This window comes from Tachyglossus aculeatus, chromosome 7 (genome assembly GCF_015852505.1).
Source record: "Tachyglossus aculeatus isolate mTacAcu1 chromosome 7, mTacAcu1.pri, whole genome shotgun sequence".
Taxonomy (NCBI): Eukaryota; Metazoa; Chordata; class Mammalia; order Monotremata; family Tachyglossidae; genus Tachyglossus; species Tachyglossus aculeatus.
Window position 1 is genome coordinate 26,970,399 of NC_052072.1, and position 11,667 is coordinate 26,982,065.

At 55.6% G+C, this 11,667-nt stretch overlaps 1 protein-coding gene across 2 annotated transcripts in view; it reads left to right on the plus strand.

Moving 5' to 3' along the window:
* Nucleotides 1–8,519, plus strand: part of ETNK2 (ethanolamine kinase 2) — a 30,831-nt gene extending 22,312 nt beyond the window's left edge. Inside the window, exons 4-8 of one of the 2 annotated variants that reach the window (XM_038749205.1) lie at nucleotides 996–1,138; nucleotides 2,149–2,232; nucleotides 3,532–3,701; nucleotides 5,648–5,721; nucleotides 7,187–8,519. In XM_038749205.1, the coding sequence (XP_038605133.1) occupies nucleotides 996–1,138; nucleotides 2,149–2,232; nucleotides 3,532–3,701; nucleotides 5,648–5,721; nucleotides 7,187–7,259 (544 nt within the window). In that variant the 3' untranslated portion in view covers nucleotides 7,260–8,519. Of the gene's footprint in view, nucleotides 1–995; nucleotides 1,139–2,148; nucleotides 2,233–3,531; nucleotides 3,702–4,174; nucleotides 4,303–5,647; nucleotides 5,722–7,186 lie in introns of those variants that run through there. The other variant, XM_038749206.1, reaches the window with a different exon arrangement.
* Nucleotides 8,520–11,667: the final 3,148 nt, after the last annotated feature.

Sequence of the window (11,667 nt, forward strand, 5' to 3'; positions counted from 1 at the left end):
CACTTTGCTTCTCCATGCCTGTTACCTCATCTGTGAAATAGGGATTGACTGTTACCTCATCTGTAAAATAGGGATTAAGACTGTGGGACAGAGACTCCGTCCAACCTGATTAGCTTGTATCTGCCCCATTGCTTAGAACAGTGCTTGACACGCAATAAGCACTTAACAAATACCATCATTATTATTATCCAGCGCTTAGAACAGTGCTTTGCACATAGTAAGCACTTAACAAATGCACTTAATAAATACGATTGAATGAATGAATGAATGAACAAATACCATCATTATTATTTTATTAGGATGGGGATTCAATACCTGTTCTCCCTTCTGCTTAGACTGGAAGCCCCATGTGGAACAAGGACTGTGTCTGACCTGATTCCCTTGTCACTACTCCCTCCAGCGCTTAGTAGTGCTTGGCACCTAGTAAGTGCTTAACCAATGAAATTATTTACGATTTTTATTATCATTATTATCACTGTAATTCTGGAGGACCCTGATAGACGAAGCCGCAGAGGTCTGGTGTCTCTGTTTCTGCTGGATAGTTGTGTTGTCACAGCTTTTCCCTCTTTTCCAAAAATCCCCAGGATTATCAGCGTCTTCTCCATTTTCCGGGTTATAAGCCCAGTCACAGGAGTCCGGCCTGCCCACCCCTGCCACCTCTACCCCTCACCGCCTCCTTTTTCATTCATTCAATCATATTTATTGAGCGCTTACTGTGCGCAGAGCACTGGACTAAGCGCTTGGGAAGTACAAGTTGGCAAGACATAGAGACAGTCCCTACCCAACAATGGGCTCACAGTCTAGAAGGGGGAGACAGACAACAAAACATGTGGACAGGTGTCAATTTGTCAGAATAAATAGAATGAAAGCTATATGCACATCATTAAAGCTGTATGCACATCATTAAAGCTATATGTACATCATTAAAGCTACATGACCTTCGCTGCTTTGGTTCCATCCCACTCCTCGTCTGACCTCTCACCCTTCCCTCTCAGACTTTCCCAGGGAATGCCCAGCGTGGAGGTACTGGAGCAGGAGATGGCCTGGTTGAAAGAGCACCTGTCTCAGCTGGATTCTCCCATAGTACTTTGCCACAATGACCTGCTCTGCAAGAACATCATCTACAACGAAACAGAAGGTGGGTGGCAGGCAGCCCCAGTGGAGATGAGCAACGGGAGGAGTGGGAGAAGGGTTTGGGGAATAGGCCAGAGAGGTCCCCTGACCTGAAAGCGCTTAGTACAGTGCTCTGCACACAGTAAGCGCTCAATACGATTGATGAAAGGGAAGAACAGTTCAATGCGGCCAGGGGATTGTACCTTGTTGACCTGGTGCCCTTAGAAAAGTGCTCTTTTGTGAGAGGTGAAGAGTACTCAAGATCCTTGAATACCCGGAAGGTCTTTCTAGGGCTCAGTGTATCTCTTTTACTTCCCTTGCCTCTTTCAGGATGCATTTCTTTATTTCTTTCAAGGTCTTAACTGTCTACCCATCGAGGATTCTGTCCCCTTTGGGGCTATCTTGCGCTGTCCGCTGTCTTTTCTAGATCTGTTTCTTTCTGCTCTCTTCCTCTTTCTGCTTCCCCTGAGAGCCTAGGGGAATGAGCCCGGAGTGAGAAAAGTGACAAAAATTATACAGAAGAAAATCAAGTCAAGAAAAGACAAGTCGAAAGCCTAGTGCGGATGACAAATCAGAGGACAGACTGCAGTGAATTAGATGGGGTGGGGAAGTCTTGTAGGGTTCCCCATCCAGTCCCCATCACAGCTTCAGTTGAAACGAGATGGAAGGGGCTCTTGAGAGGTCATCTTGTCACCTCCCCTGCCTCCAGAAAAAATCTGAGAGATCCTTTTCTGTGTTTAAAGACTCCCAGAGAAAGATTCTGCAACCTACCTCCACCTCCCAACCCATTGGCCACTACTCCCAACTCCAAATAGTGTTAGAGGGGGAAATGTGCTCTCTGCCGCATGGGAGTACGAGACTGAGGTTTTGCTGGGGAGAATCTGGGGGGAGCAGGGGCGGGTTTAGAGGTGAGTGACGTCCGGGATGAACTCCGAGGGCCTTCTGGGGGATACGGCCTCCCCGGCTTTGCTCTCCCCATCCCTGCCGTGCTGTCCCCCTATCCCCACCTCCCATCCCGTGTCGTCCTTCCCGCAGGTCATGTGCGCTTCATAGACTACGAGTACGCCGACTACAATTATCAGGCCTTCGACATCGGCAACCACTTCAACGAGTTCGCAGGTGAGGCGGGCACATGCCGGGAGAACTTGGGGGCTCCCGAGGAGAGGCAAGGAGCCATCCCATAATCCTCCACCGCATGCCTCACCTGATGGCTCCTCTGGGCAGGTGGGGGCTGGGAAGAGGAAGAGCTGTGTCCCCCGCCTCCTCCCTTCCCCCAGGAGGCTTCTGCCCACTGCTGGGATCTTGGGCTGGAGAAGAAGGAGACACCCAGTGCCTTGACTGCAGCCTCTTTCTCACCCGGGATTAGGAGTCAGCAATCAATCAATCCACTTGAAACACTCCTCCTGTGTCATTTATAGGCCCCCTAATCTGAGGGGTGCCCGGTGTTGGGAGAAGCTGCTCCTCTTCCCCCCTCCCTCAGGTGACACTGCCTCTAGGACCAGCCCTGACGCAGGGTTATTTACCCGGAAGGCCTCAGGGTCGTCCTTGAACAGAAGAACTGGAGTCAAATCACTGCCTCAACCACTGGGCATCGTTTTCTCGCTTGGCAGGGAAAGAGCTGTGGCAGGGTGCAGGCCAGTGCCCTAGGACCCAGGCTGAGGCCCATAGTCGGCCTTTCAACTGCCAAACAAACAACCCCTCCAGCACGAGTGGGGAGGGAATGATCATTCCCAAGCATTTCAAGTCCCTTTTGCCCTCTGCACAGAACAAAGTTCCTTGGAGTTTGCCCAGGGGCGTGGGCAGCCTCAGCCTGCCACCTGATCCAAGCTGGGGGAAAGAAGGGCCAGAGACCGTGCTTCCTGGGCCATCGGACTCTGGGCCACCTCAGGTCCAGAGAGACCCATTAGGCAACAGGCCTAGAGAGCTGGCCAAGGGGCCCGAGATCCCGTGCCGGGGGGCAGAGGGGACATTTGGGTGGGGGGTCCACAGACATCACCGGTGTATGAACCTGGAGGAGGTGAGGGAAGGGTCCCCGTAGGTCCTGGCATGGGCCAGAAATCAAGGGCCTGGGCTGGACTTGGCCCACTTCTGTGTGCTCTTGTGTGCTCCAGGCTGAACCTAACTCAAGCACTCCTGGGCCTAGGGTGAGTTCAGCCAAACCCAAAGTCAAATATCACGACCCGGGGGGCGGTTGTACAAGTGTGTGGTTGCCCGGGGGCTGCTGGAATCTGCCGACCCTCGCCCAGTTGAAGAAGCCCCCTGGCCAGCCTCCCGTTCTACCGGCTGAGCTCCGGTGCCGGCCCCTGACGGCGGGATGGGAGTTTCTGGCGGGAGGTGCCCTGTGTCCTGGGCACCCTCCTCCCCTTCCCCAGAATCCTTGGTTTGCCGCTCCAAACGCCCGCGCCCCCGCCTTTGTAGGAGTGAACGAGGTGGACTATAGCCTGTACCCCGGACGGGAGACCCAGATGCTGTGGCTGCAGCATTACCTTCAGGCACACAAGCAGCTGAGCAAGGACCATCCGGGAGAGACGGCGGTGACACCCAGGGAGGTGGAGAGACTCTATGTGCAAGTCAACCACTTCGCCTTAGTGAGTGGCTGCGTCCCCGGGGGAGGCAGGGCCGGGGCCGGGGTCGGGGGGCGGTGATGGCAGAGGAGAGGGAAGAGGCGGAGGGGGAGGTGGGGGGCCGGGCCACATCCGCCCCTGGGACGCCACCTTTCCGGATCGCAACCGGCCCCGGAGAGACCCGGAGCCAGGAGCTCCCACTCTGGGAGGATGGCAGGCAGCTGGCCTCCAAGGAACCAACTCGACTCTGCCCTGATGGGTTGCAGCGGCATAAAGACGTACAATCATCGAATCTCCAGGCTGGGCGGGTCCTCCAGACGGTCATCTCAGCCAACTCCCTGCCTTCGGGCAGTACTGTTAATTAACCAGCCCTAAACAGATGGGGACCATCCCCATCTTGTTCTGGTGTCTCTCTCACCTGACAGGAGTTTCTTCCCACAGGCTAATGTCAATCCCTCCTGCCGCAGTTTTTAATCCTTCTCTGTTTCTGTCCTTAGGGCAGATGGCGAGGTCCTCGGTGTAGAGGTTGCCGCCCTTATAACAGCCCTTCCTAGCCTCTAAATCCGTTTTAAAGCTCCTCCCTCAGCCTTCTCTTCTCCAGTCCAAAAACTCCCAACTCCTGTAACTTGGCCTCCTGTGTCTTATTTTCCAACACATCCAGCTGGCGTTCCTCTCCCCGTTTGCCTCATAAATCCCAAAGGAAGGAAGGCCCAGCTCCGGGTTGGGTCCCTACCATCTCTACTGTGTCCAGTGAACCGATCCCCTAATGACCCAGCCAACAGAGGTGGGGTACTGGGGGAGAGAAGCCAGAACTTGGGGGGACTCTAGCCCTGGGCTACCAATGGAGAGCAAATGCCTCAGCTGCTGTCTATTGTTTGATGGGCATCAGCTGGTGTGGGACATCACCTTGCCTCCTTCAGATTCACTGACCCAGGACAGGAGAATTGAGGCAGGTGGGAAAGGAATCTCCTCCCATTTCCTTCTTCAGGCTGGGGCAGTTCTGGCCTGGTCCTGGGGGGTGTTTCTGCACAGGGTGCTGGGGAGAGGAGAGATTTTTGGTCTGGTCTGGTACGGTTGTTGAAGGATGTGGAGGGGAAGTGTTGTAGTCCGGGAACATCAGGGGCAGGGAATGTGGGAACACGTAGGGGTTGGAGTCTGTTCATTCATTCATTCAATCGTATTTATTGAGCGCTTACTGTGTGCAGAGCACTGTACTAAGCGCTTGGGAAGTACAAGTTGGCAACATATAGAGACGGTCCCTACCCAACAGCGGGCTCACAGTCTAGAAGTCGGTGGGGTCCCTCAGGATGCAGAGTGTGGGGGATCACCTGAGGGCAGGGGGCATGGGGACCCCCCAGGGTATGGGGAGCATGGGATTGCCTTGGGCCTCTCAGGAAGAAATACGTCCCAACCAGGCAGCTGGAAGTGGTGGTGCCAGCAGTTCGGCCGTAGCCAGGACAAGCAGGGCTGCAGCCGCTGTGGCAGAGTGGGTTACGACAGGAGAGGGGGAACTTCTCAACACAGCCCTCACTGTGCCTCCCCAAGCCCATTGCCCGGTGGGCCATGGTGGAGGATGAAGGGGCCTAGAGGGGGAGGATCCAGGAAGCAAGGACCACAAGTTGGCCTTTGACCTGGAACCGCTCTGTCTGCCACTGATGGCGTGTGCCCCAGAGAGGGCAGGAGGAAAAAGGCTGATCCCCATATCAGCCTCACTCCCAACACCCTGCCCCCACCCACCCACGATGGCATCCCCAGGGCTCCCAAGCCCAGAGCTGGCACCAAATTGTCCCTGTGGGATCTGAAGACCAGAGCCAAGCACCTGACAGCCCCGCCACCTCACTCCTCCTGACTCCTCGTCGGTCCCCTCCGGCCCCCAGCCGGCCCTTCTCTGGGGTGGTTTGCTGTTGGAGGGGAGGTGCGGGCAGCCTGGTGCCAGCCTCACCCTTTGGCTCTCTCACTGCCCCTCCCAGGCCTCCCACTTTTTCTGGGCGTTTTGGGCTCTCATCCAGAACCAATACTCTACCATAGACTTCGACTTCCTCAGGTGAGCAGGGCGGTTGGGTGGGTGGGAGAGGGAAGGAGGGAAGGGAAGGTAGGAAGATGGAAGGCAACTGCCCCACTTCCTTCAGGCCCTGCCCCAGGGGGCAAGACAGAGGGCATCTTAGGCCTGCTGGGCCCAGATCTCGACTCCTACCAACTAAGAGGATCTCGGCCCTAATGAGCAGGGGAGCCCTGAGGGGAGGGGATTGTAGGCCTCAGGGAGAAACCTCTGCCTAGCTGTGTGCCAAGCACTGTACTAAGCACTGGGTAGATACAAGATCATCGCGTTGGACACAGATCCTGTCCCACATGGGTACTGCAGCCTATGGGAGAGAAACAGGTGTTTTACATTTTGCAGTGAGGAAATCAAGGCACTGAGAAGTGACTTGCCCAAGATCTGAAAACAAGTGGTGGAGCCGAGGCTAGAACCCAGCTCCTCTGACTCCCAAGCCAGTGCTCTTTTTGCTAGACCAAGCTGCTTCCTGGGCTAGAACCCATGTTCAGGGGAGAAGTAAATCTGTTGTGTTAGTCTGGATCCCTTCTCTTCCCCCTCCTCATCCCTCCATCCTGCTCAGGACTGAACATAAGCAGGGCTCAAAGATGCCAAAATAATAATAATAGTATTTGTTAAAGATGCCATAATAATAATATAGGCACACGGTCTGAGCCAAGCTGAGCTAAGTCCTGGGATAGATACAGGGTAATCAAGTTGGACACTGTCCTTGTCTCAAAAGGGGATCTCAGTATAAGGAGAAGGGACAACGGGTATTGAATCCTCATTTTTCAGCTGAGGAAACAGAGGCACAGAGAATGAAGTTACTTGGTCTGCCGTGTGACTTTGGGCATTTGTGCAGCCCAAGCCCAGTGAGGATCTCACCGGGCCAAAGACTGCCTTAGGCCCCACTTCTCTAATGTGTCTTGCCAGGATGGCATGCCTTGATGTAGGGTTTAGGGTGACCCAGGCTCAGGAAGGAGACCCCAGCCTCCAAGCTGCGTGTCCTGCTGCCAGCCTCCCTGTGAACCGGCGCCTGTTGTCAATCCCTGCCTCTGATGCAGCTGGCCCCCTTCCACAGCCCCCAGAGTTGCTTGGCCCACTCTCAGAGAAGAGCCGAGCTAGGAGGACACATCGACCTGTGTCCGGTTCATCTGACCAAATGACCTTCCCAATCCCCTTGCAGACCTCTAGCCTTGACTGTCTGCCTGTGATTCCCTTCACCTGGATTCATTATTGCAGTTAACATAAAATCGGGAGTTCTCTCCCTGGTATAGTGGAAGTGGATAGATGTGATCGCTGCAGGCTTTGGGTATAGGTAGGGAACTGTGTTGTTCCTGGAGTCACTGACAATATCGAGGTGAGAGCCAGGCTGCAGTGATGCCGCAGGCTTTAGGCCGTGTGGCTGTGAACAACTGCCCCATGTTGCTGCCTGACCCCTCCCCCCCACCACCCCGCGCCCCCATCTCTCCCACAGATACGCGCTGATCAGATTCAACCAGTACTTCAAGGCGAAGCCCCTGGTCACTGCCCTGGAAATGCCAAAGTGACCCTTGGCCACCGCCCAGGGACCTCAGCCCCTCCCTACCTCCGGAGGCCATCTGCTCCGGCCGGCCCGGACCCGAGGGATGAGGAGACCGGGGAGGGTGGTGGTGGTGGGAGTGGGAACTGGGTGGGAGGGAGTTGCCAAATCCCGGGGCCCCCGATTAAAACCACAGCCCTCGCTCCCCACTGTCTGGTTTCAGACTCCCAGGGATCAACCGGGTCATGACAGCGGGCGAGAAAAGGCCGGGTATAGAGATGGAGCAGGGGGATGGGGGAAAGGCAGTGGTGTTGCCATGGCAACAAAATGGGACCAAGCACCTTCCCCTGCACTGTCGCCACCTTGGTGACCCTGCCCTGGACCACCGTCACATCTGGTGGGCCCCAGGCACCTCCTGGACCTCTTTCAGCTCATGGGGGCAGGGAGCTGGGCACTTTCCCTTTTCCCCCCACTGCCAAAGCCATCTCTGCCTGAAGGGGCCGTGCCGTGGGCGGCTCCTCGCATGACCTGGCTAGCCAGCTGCCCATCTCCAACACAGCTAGCAGGGGACACCTCATGTGTCCTACTGGGGTCTCGCAGCCTGGGGCAGTGGGGGGGTGTCCCCTGCCTCTCTCTGCTGGGTGCCTCTCTCTGCCAATTCCCCTGCCTCCCACCTCCGACCCATCCCCTCTTCCTCCTCCCACCAGGGATTAAATCTCTGCCTACAGACAGGGTCCCTGCAGTTTTGTACCCCCGCCTGGCAGGTGGCTACTGGTGGCCCTGGGGGGCTGGGGCTGGGTGGTGGAAGGGGCTCTCAGTTCAGTTTGGAAGCCAGGAGGCTTAGGGCACACACCCCCAGGCCCCGACCGGTGGAGGAGAGTTCTACAGAACCCCAGATGCACCCTTCTACTGCATCCCACCCTTCCTCCCAGGACACCCTTGGGCTCCCTCTTCCCCCAAGTCTCCTACCTCACCTTGCAAAGCTCTTGCACTGGAATTAGCTGTGGCCAGGGGCCAGGGGAGAGGGGGGCCCCAGAGGAGAGGGGTCGCCGGGGAGCTGGGCCTCAGCAGAGCTAGGCCCCGGAGGGAGGGGAAGCTGCCTTAAATCACTGGGTTTCTTTACCAGTTCCCTAGCCCTCGGGGACTGCGGACGGCACTTGCTTCTCAGCCCCTCCTGGGCCTCGGGGTCTCCCTCCTTCCCAAGCACAGAAATTGTGAGATTCGTTTGTAAATGATCCAGTTTGTTCTTCATTAAAATGGCCGTTCCGGGCCCGTGCTGGTAAGCCTCTGACAGCCTCAAAGCTGGATTTTTGGATTTATCCGCGGATGAATGGAGGAGTGAGGGGTTGGCTGGGGAGGGGGGGTCAGACACATCCCCACCCCCACCTGGGGAGAGGGGAGAGCTGGGCTGTGGGGCTCACACCCCGCTAGATAAACGGGGGAGGGGTCCCCCGATGTGGCCAAGCCCCAGTGATCAATCAATCGTATTTATTGAGTGCTTATTGGGTGCAAAGCACTGTACTATCTCCCCCAGTCCCTTGCAAAGGTGGGAGCTGCCCACATAGACCAGGGGGCTGGTACCCACTGGCTGTTTTACAGTGCTTAAGTGCTTACTATATGTCAAACACTGATCTAAGCGCTGGGGTAAGTACAAGTCAAAGAGGTCCAGCCAAGGGGCCGGGGAGCCATTCAGAATAATGGCCTCAAGGGAAGCAGAGTCCAGTTGGCCCAGCCCCAGATACTACTGCATTTACTATGGCCGCTGTTGATACTACCGCCACGGTTACATCCACACTAATTCAGAGCTTTCTTTGCTGGTTGGGATTGATGAGCACGATCGGGTCAGGTGGAGACTGTTGAGAGGAATCGGTGCCCCGCTGCAGCAGGAGGGATTGCAGTGAGAGGTCAGGTCATTATTGCGGATCGTGATGCTGCTGGCGATGGCTCCCAAAGGACTCTACAGGTCTCAGCCGGTCCTGGTCCACCACTGCGGCCTCCAGTGATTCCAGTTCCTCCCCAGGTGAGAAAGCAGGGTGGGAGGAAGAGCCCCTCAGAGTTCACAATCCCAAGGATCCAGTAGGAATCATGGCAGAGTGCCACGAGGGCATCCCCCCCCCCGTGCCAGGGACCCGACCGCCAGCCTCCTGGCCAGCAGCCCCCAGCTGGCCTCGGTCTGGTTCCCTCGCCTGATTGTGCCAACAGACTCTGGGCTCCGAGGCAGCCAACGTGACCGGGCCGCAAGGCCTCCAGAAATGTCACTGTGACCAGGGAGTGGTGGGGCATGAGGTGGACCCCAGGACAGCACAATGGCCACATCCTCCTCCTCCTCATCATCGTAACCGTCGTAGGTGTTAAGCGCTTACTATGTGTCAAGCACTGTGCTAAGCAATCCCACTCCCAAATGGCAAGGGGGAACTAGGGTCCCCTGCGTCTCTGACTCACCCTACGATACCTCACATTTCCTCCTTACAGCAATGATGCTTTGCTCTTAATAGTATTTTTTAAGCACTTGTTATGTGCCAGACACTGTACTAAGCGCTGGAGTAGCTACAAGCTAATCAGGTTGGACACAGCCAATGTCCCCATGTGGGGCTCACAGGCTTAACCCCCATTTTACAGATGAGGTAACTGAGGCATAGAGAAGTTAAGTGGCCTGTCCAAGGTCACAGACCAGACATGTAGAACTCAGAACCTCGACTCTGCGGCCCATGCGCTTTCCAGTAGGCCACACTGCTTTTCAACTGCTTATCATTTACACTGAGGGACCCAGGCACCAGCAGGCTGTAAAGACACTCATTTTCCTAGAGTCAGTCAGCGAGTATAGAGGCAGACACAGGCCCAGGAACATGGTGGCATCTGGGCACCCGCTCCAAACTCAGCCCACCCCAGTGCCAACCAAGGGAGTTCTGGGCCCAGTCAACCCCTACTCTCCCTCACGCCAACTTTGGGAGCTCTGGGCCTTTGGGGAGCTGAGGACAGGAGTGGGAAGAAGAAAGGGCAGCATCAATAATCTGAGGCCCAACCCTGCTAGTCCTGGCTAGCGGACAGCCAACTAATGGAATCGGTCCCTGGGGAGCCATGGGCAGCCAGGACAGAGGGGCAATTCGCCCCCCAACCCCTAGATAAACCCTCACCACGGCTCAGGGCCTCTTCTCTTTCCCACTGCCGGCTAGGATTCTCAGGTGGGGAAACTAAGGCTCTCAGAAGAAGCGACCTGAATCCCTACGGCCCACATCCTTCCCTGACGGGGTTCTGTCAGTCTCACTCGGCCTCCATTTCAAAGATCCTTTGGTAGGCGATGAGGGGAAGGGGATGGAAACTGGGAAGGAGCTAGATGGCCGGGCCTTTGTTCCCAGTGAAAGGTGGGTGGGAGGTGGGCAGGCTAGAAGTGAGCCAGTGGGAGATGGGCCGGAGGTAGGTGGAAGGCAGGCAGTAATAATAATAATAATAATAATATTGATAGCATTTATTAAGCACTTGACTATGTGCAAAGCACTGTTCTAAGCGCCGGGGAGGTTACAAGGCGATCAGGTTGTCCCACGGGAGGCTCACAGTCTTCATCCCCATTACAGATGAGGGAACTGAGGCCCAGAGAAGTGAAGTGACTTGCCCAAAGTCACACAGCTGACAAATGGCGGAGCCTCCCAGTAGGTAAGTGGGCAGGTAGGTGGAAGGCGTCACCTAATGGAAAGAGCACAGGCCTGGGAGCAAGAACGACCTGAGTTTTAATCCGACACTGCCCCTTGTCTGCTGTGTGACTTTAGGCGAGTCACTTAACTTGTCTGTGCCTCAGTTCCCTCAACTGCAAAATGGGGATCAAGACTGTGAGCTCCACGTGGCACAGGGGACTGTGTCCAACCTGATTAGCTTGCATCTACCCCAGTGCTTAGGACTTAGTACTACGCTTGGCACATAATAACTACTTAAATACCACAAAAAACCCAATAACAATAACCAAAAAAAAGGAGATAGGTGGGAGGCTGGGGCAGCTGGATGGCCTCTGCTACTTGCTCCAACCTCTCACTCCTGCTCCAAACAGCTAAAGGGGCAAAATACCATGGAAAAAAAGGAGGGGATGGGGGACCGCTGGGGGATATGAGGGCATCATCATCATCATCAATCGTATTTATTGAGCGCTTACTATGTGCAGAGCACTGTACTAAGCGCTTGGGAAGTACAAATTGGCAACATATAGAGAGTCCCTACCCAACAGTGGGCTCACAGTCTAAAAGGGCAGGATCGGCCTCGCCGGTTCTGGATAGGCCAGATAGAGGACTGAAGAAGGGTCGCTCCAGGGTGAAAGAAGGAGCAGCGTGGCTCAGTGGAAAGAGCCCGGCTTTGGAGTCAGAGGTCATGGGTTCGAATCCCGGCTCCGCCACTTGTCAGCTGTGTGACTTTGGGGAAGTCATTTCACTTCTCTGGGCCTCAGTTACCTC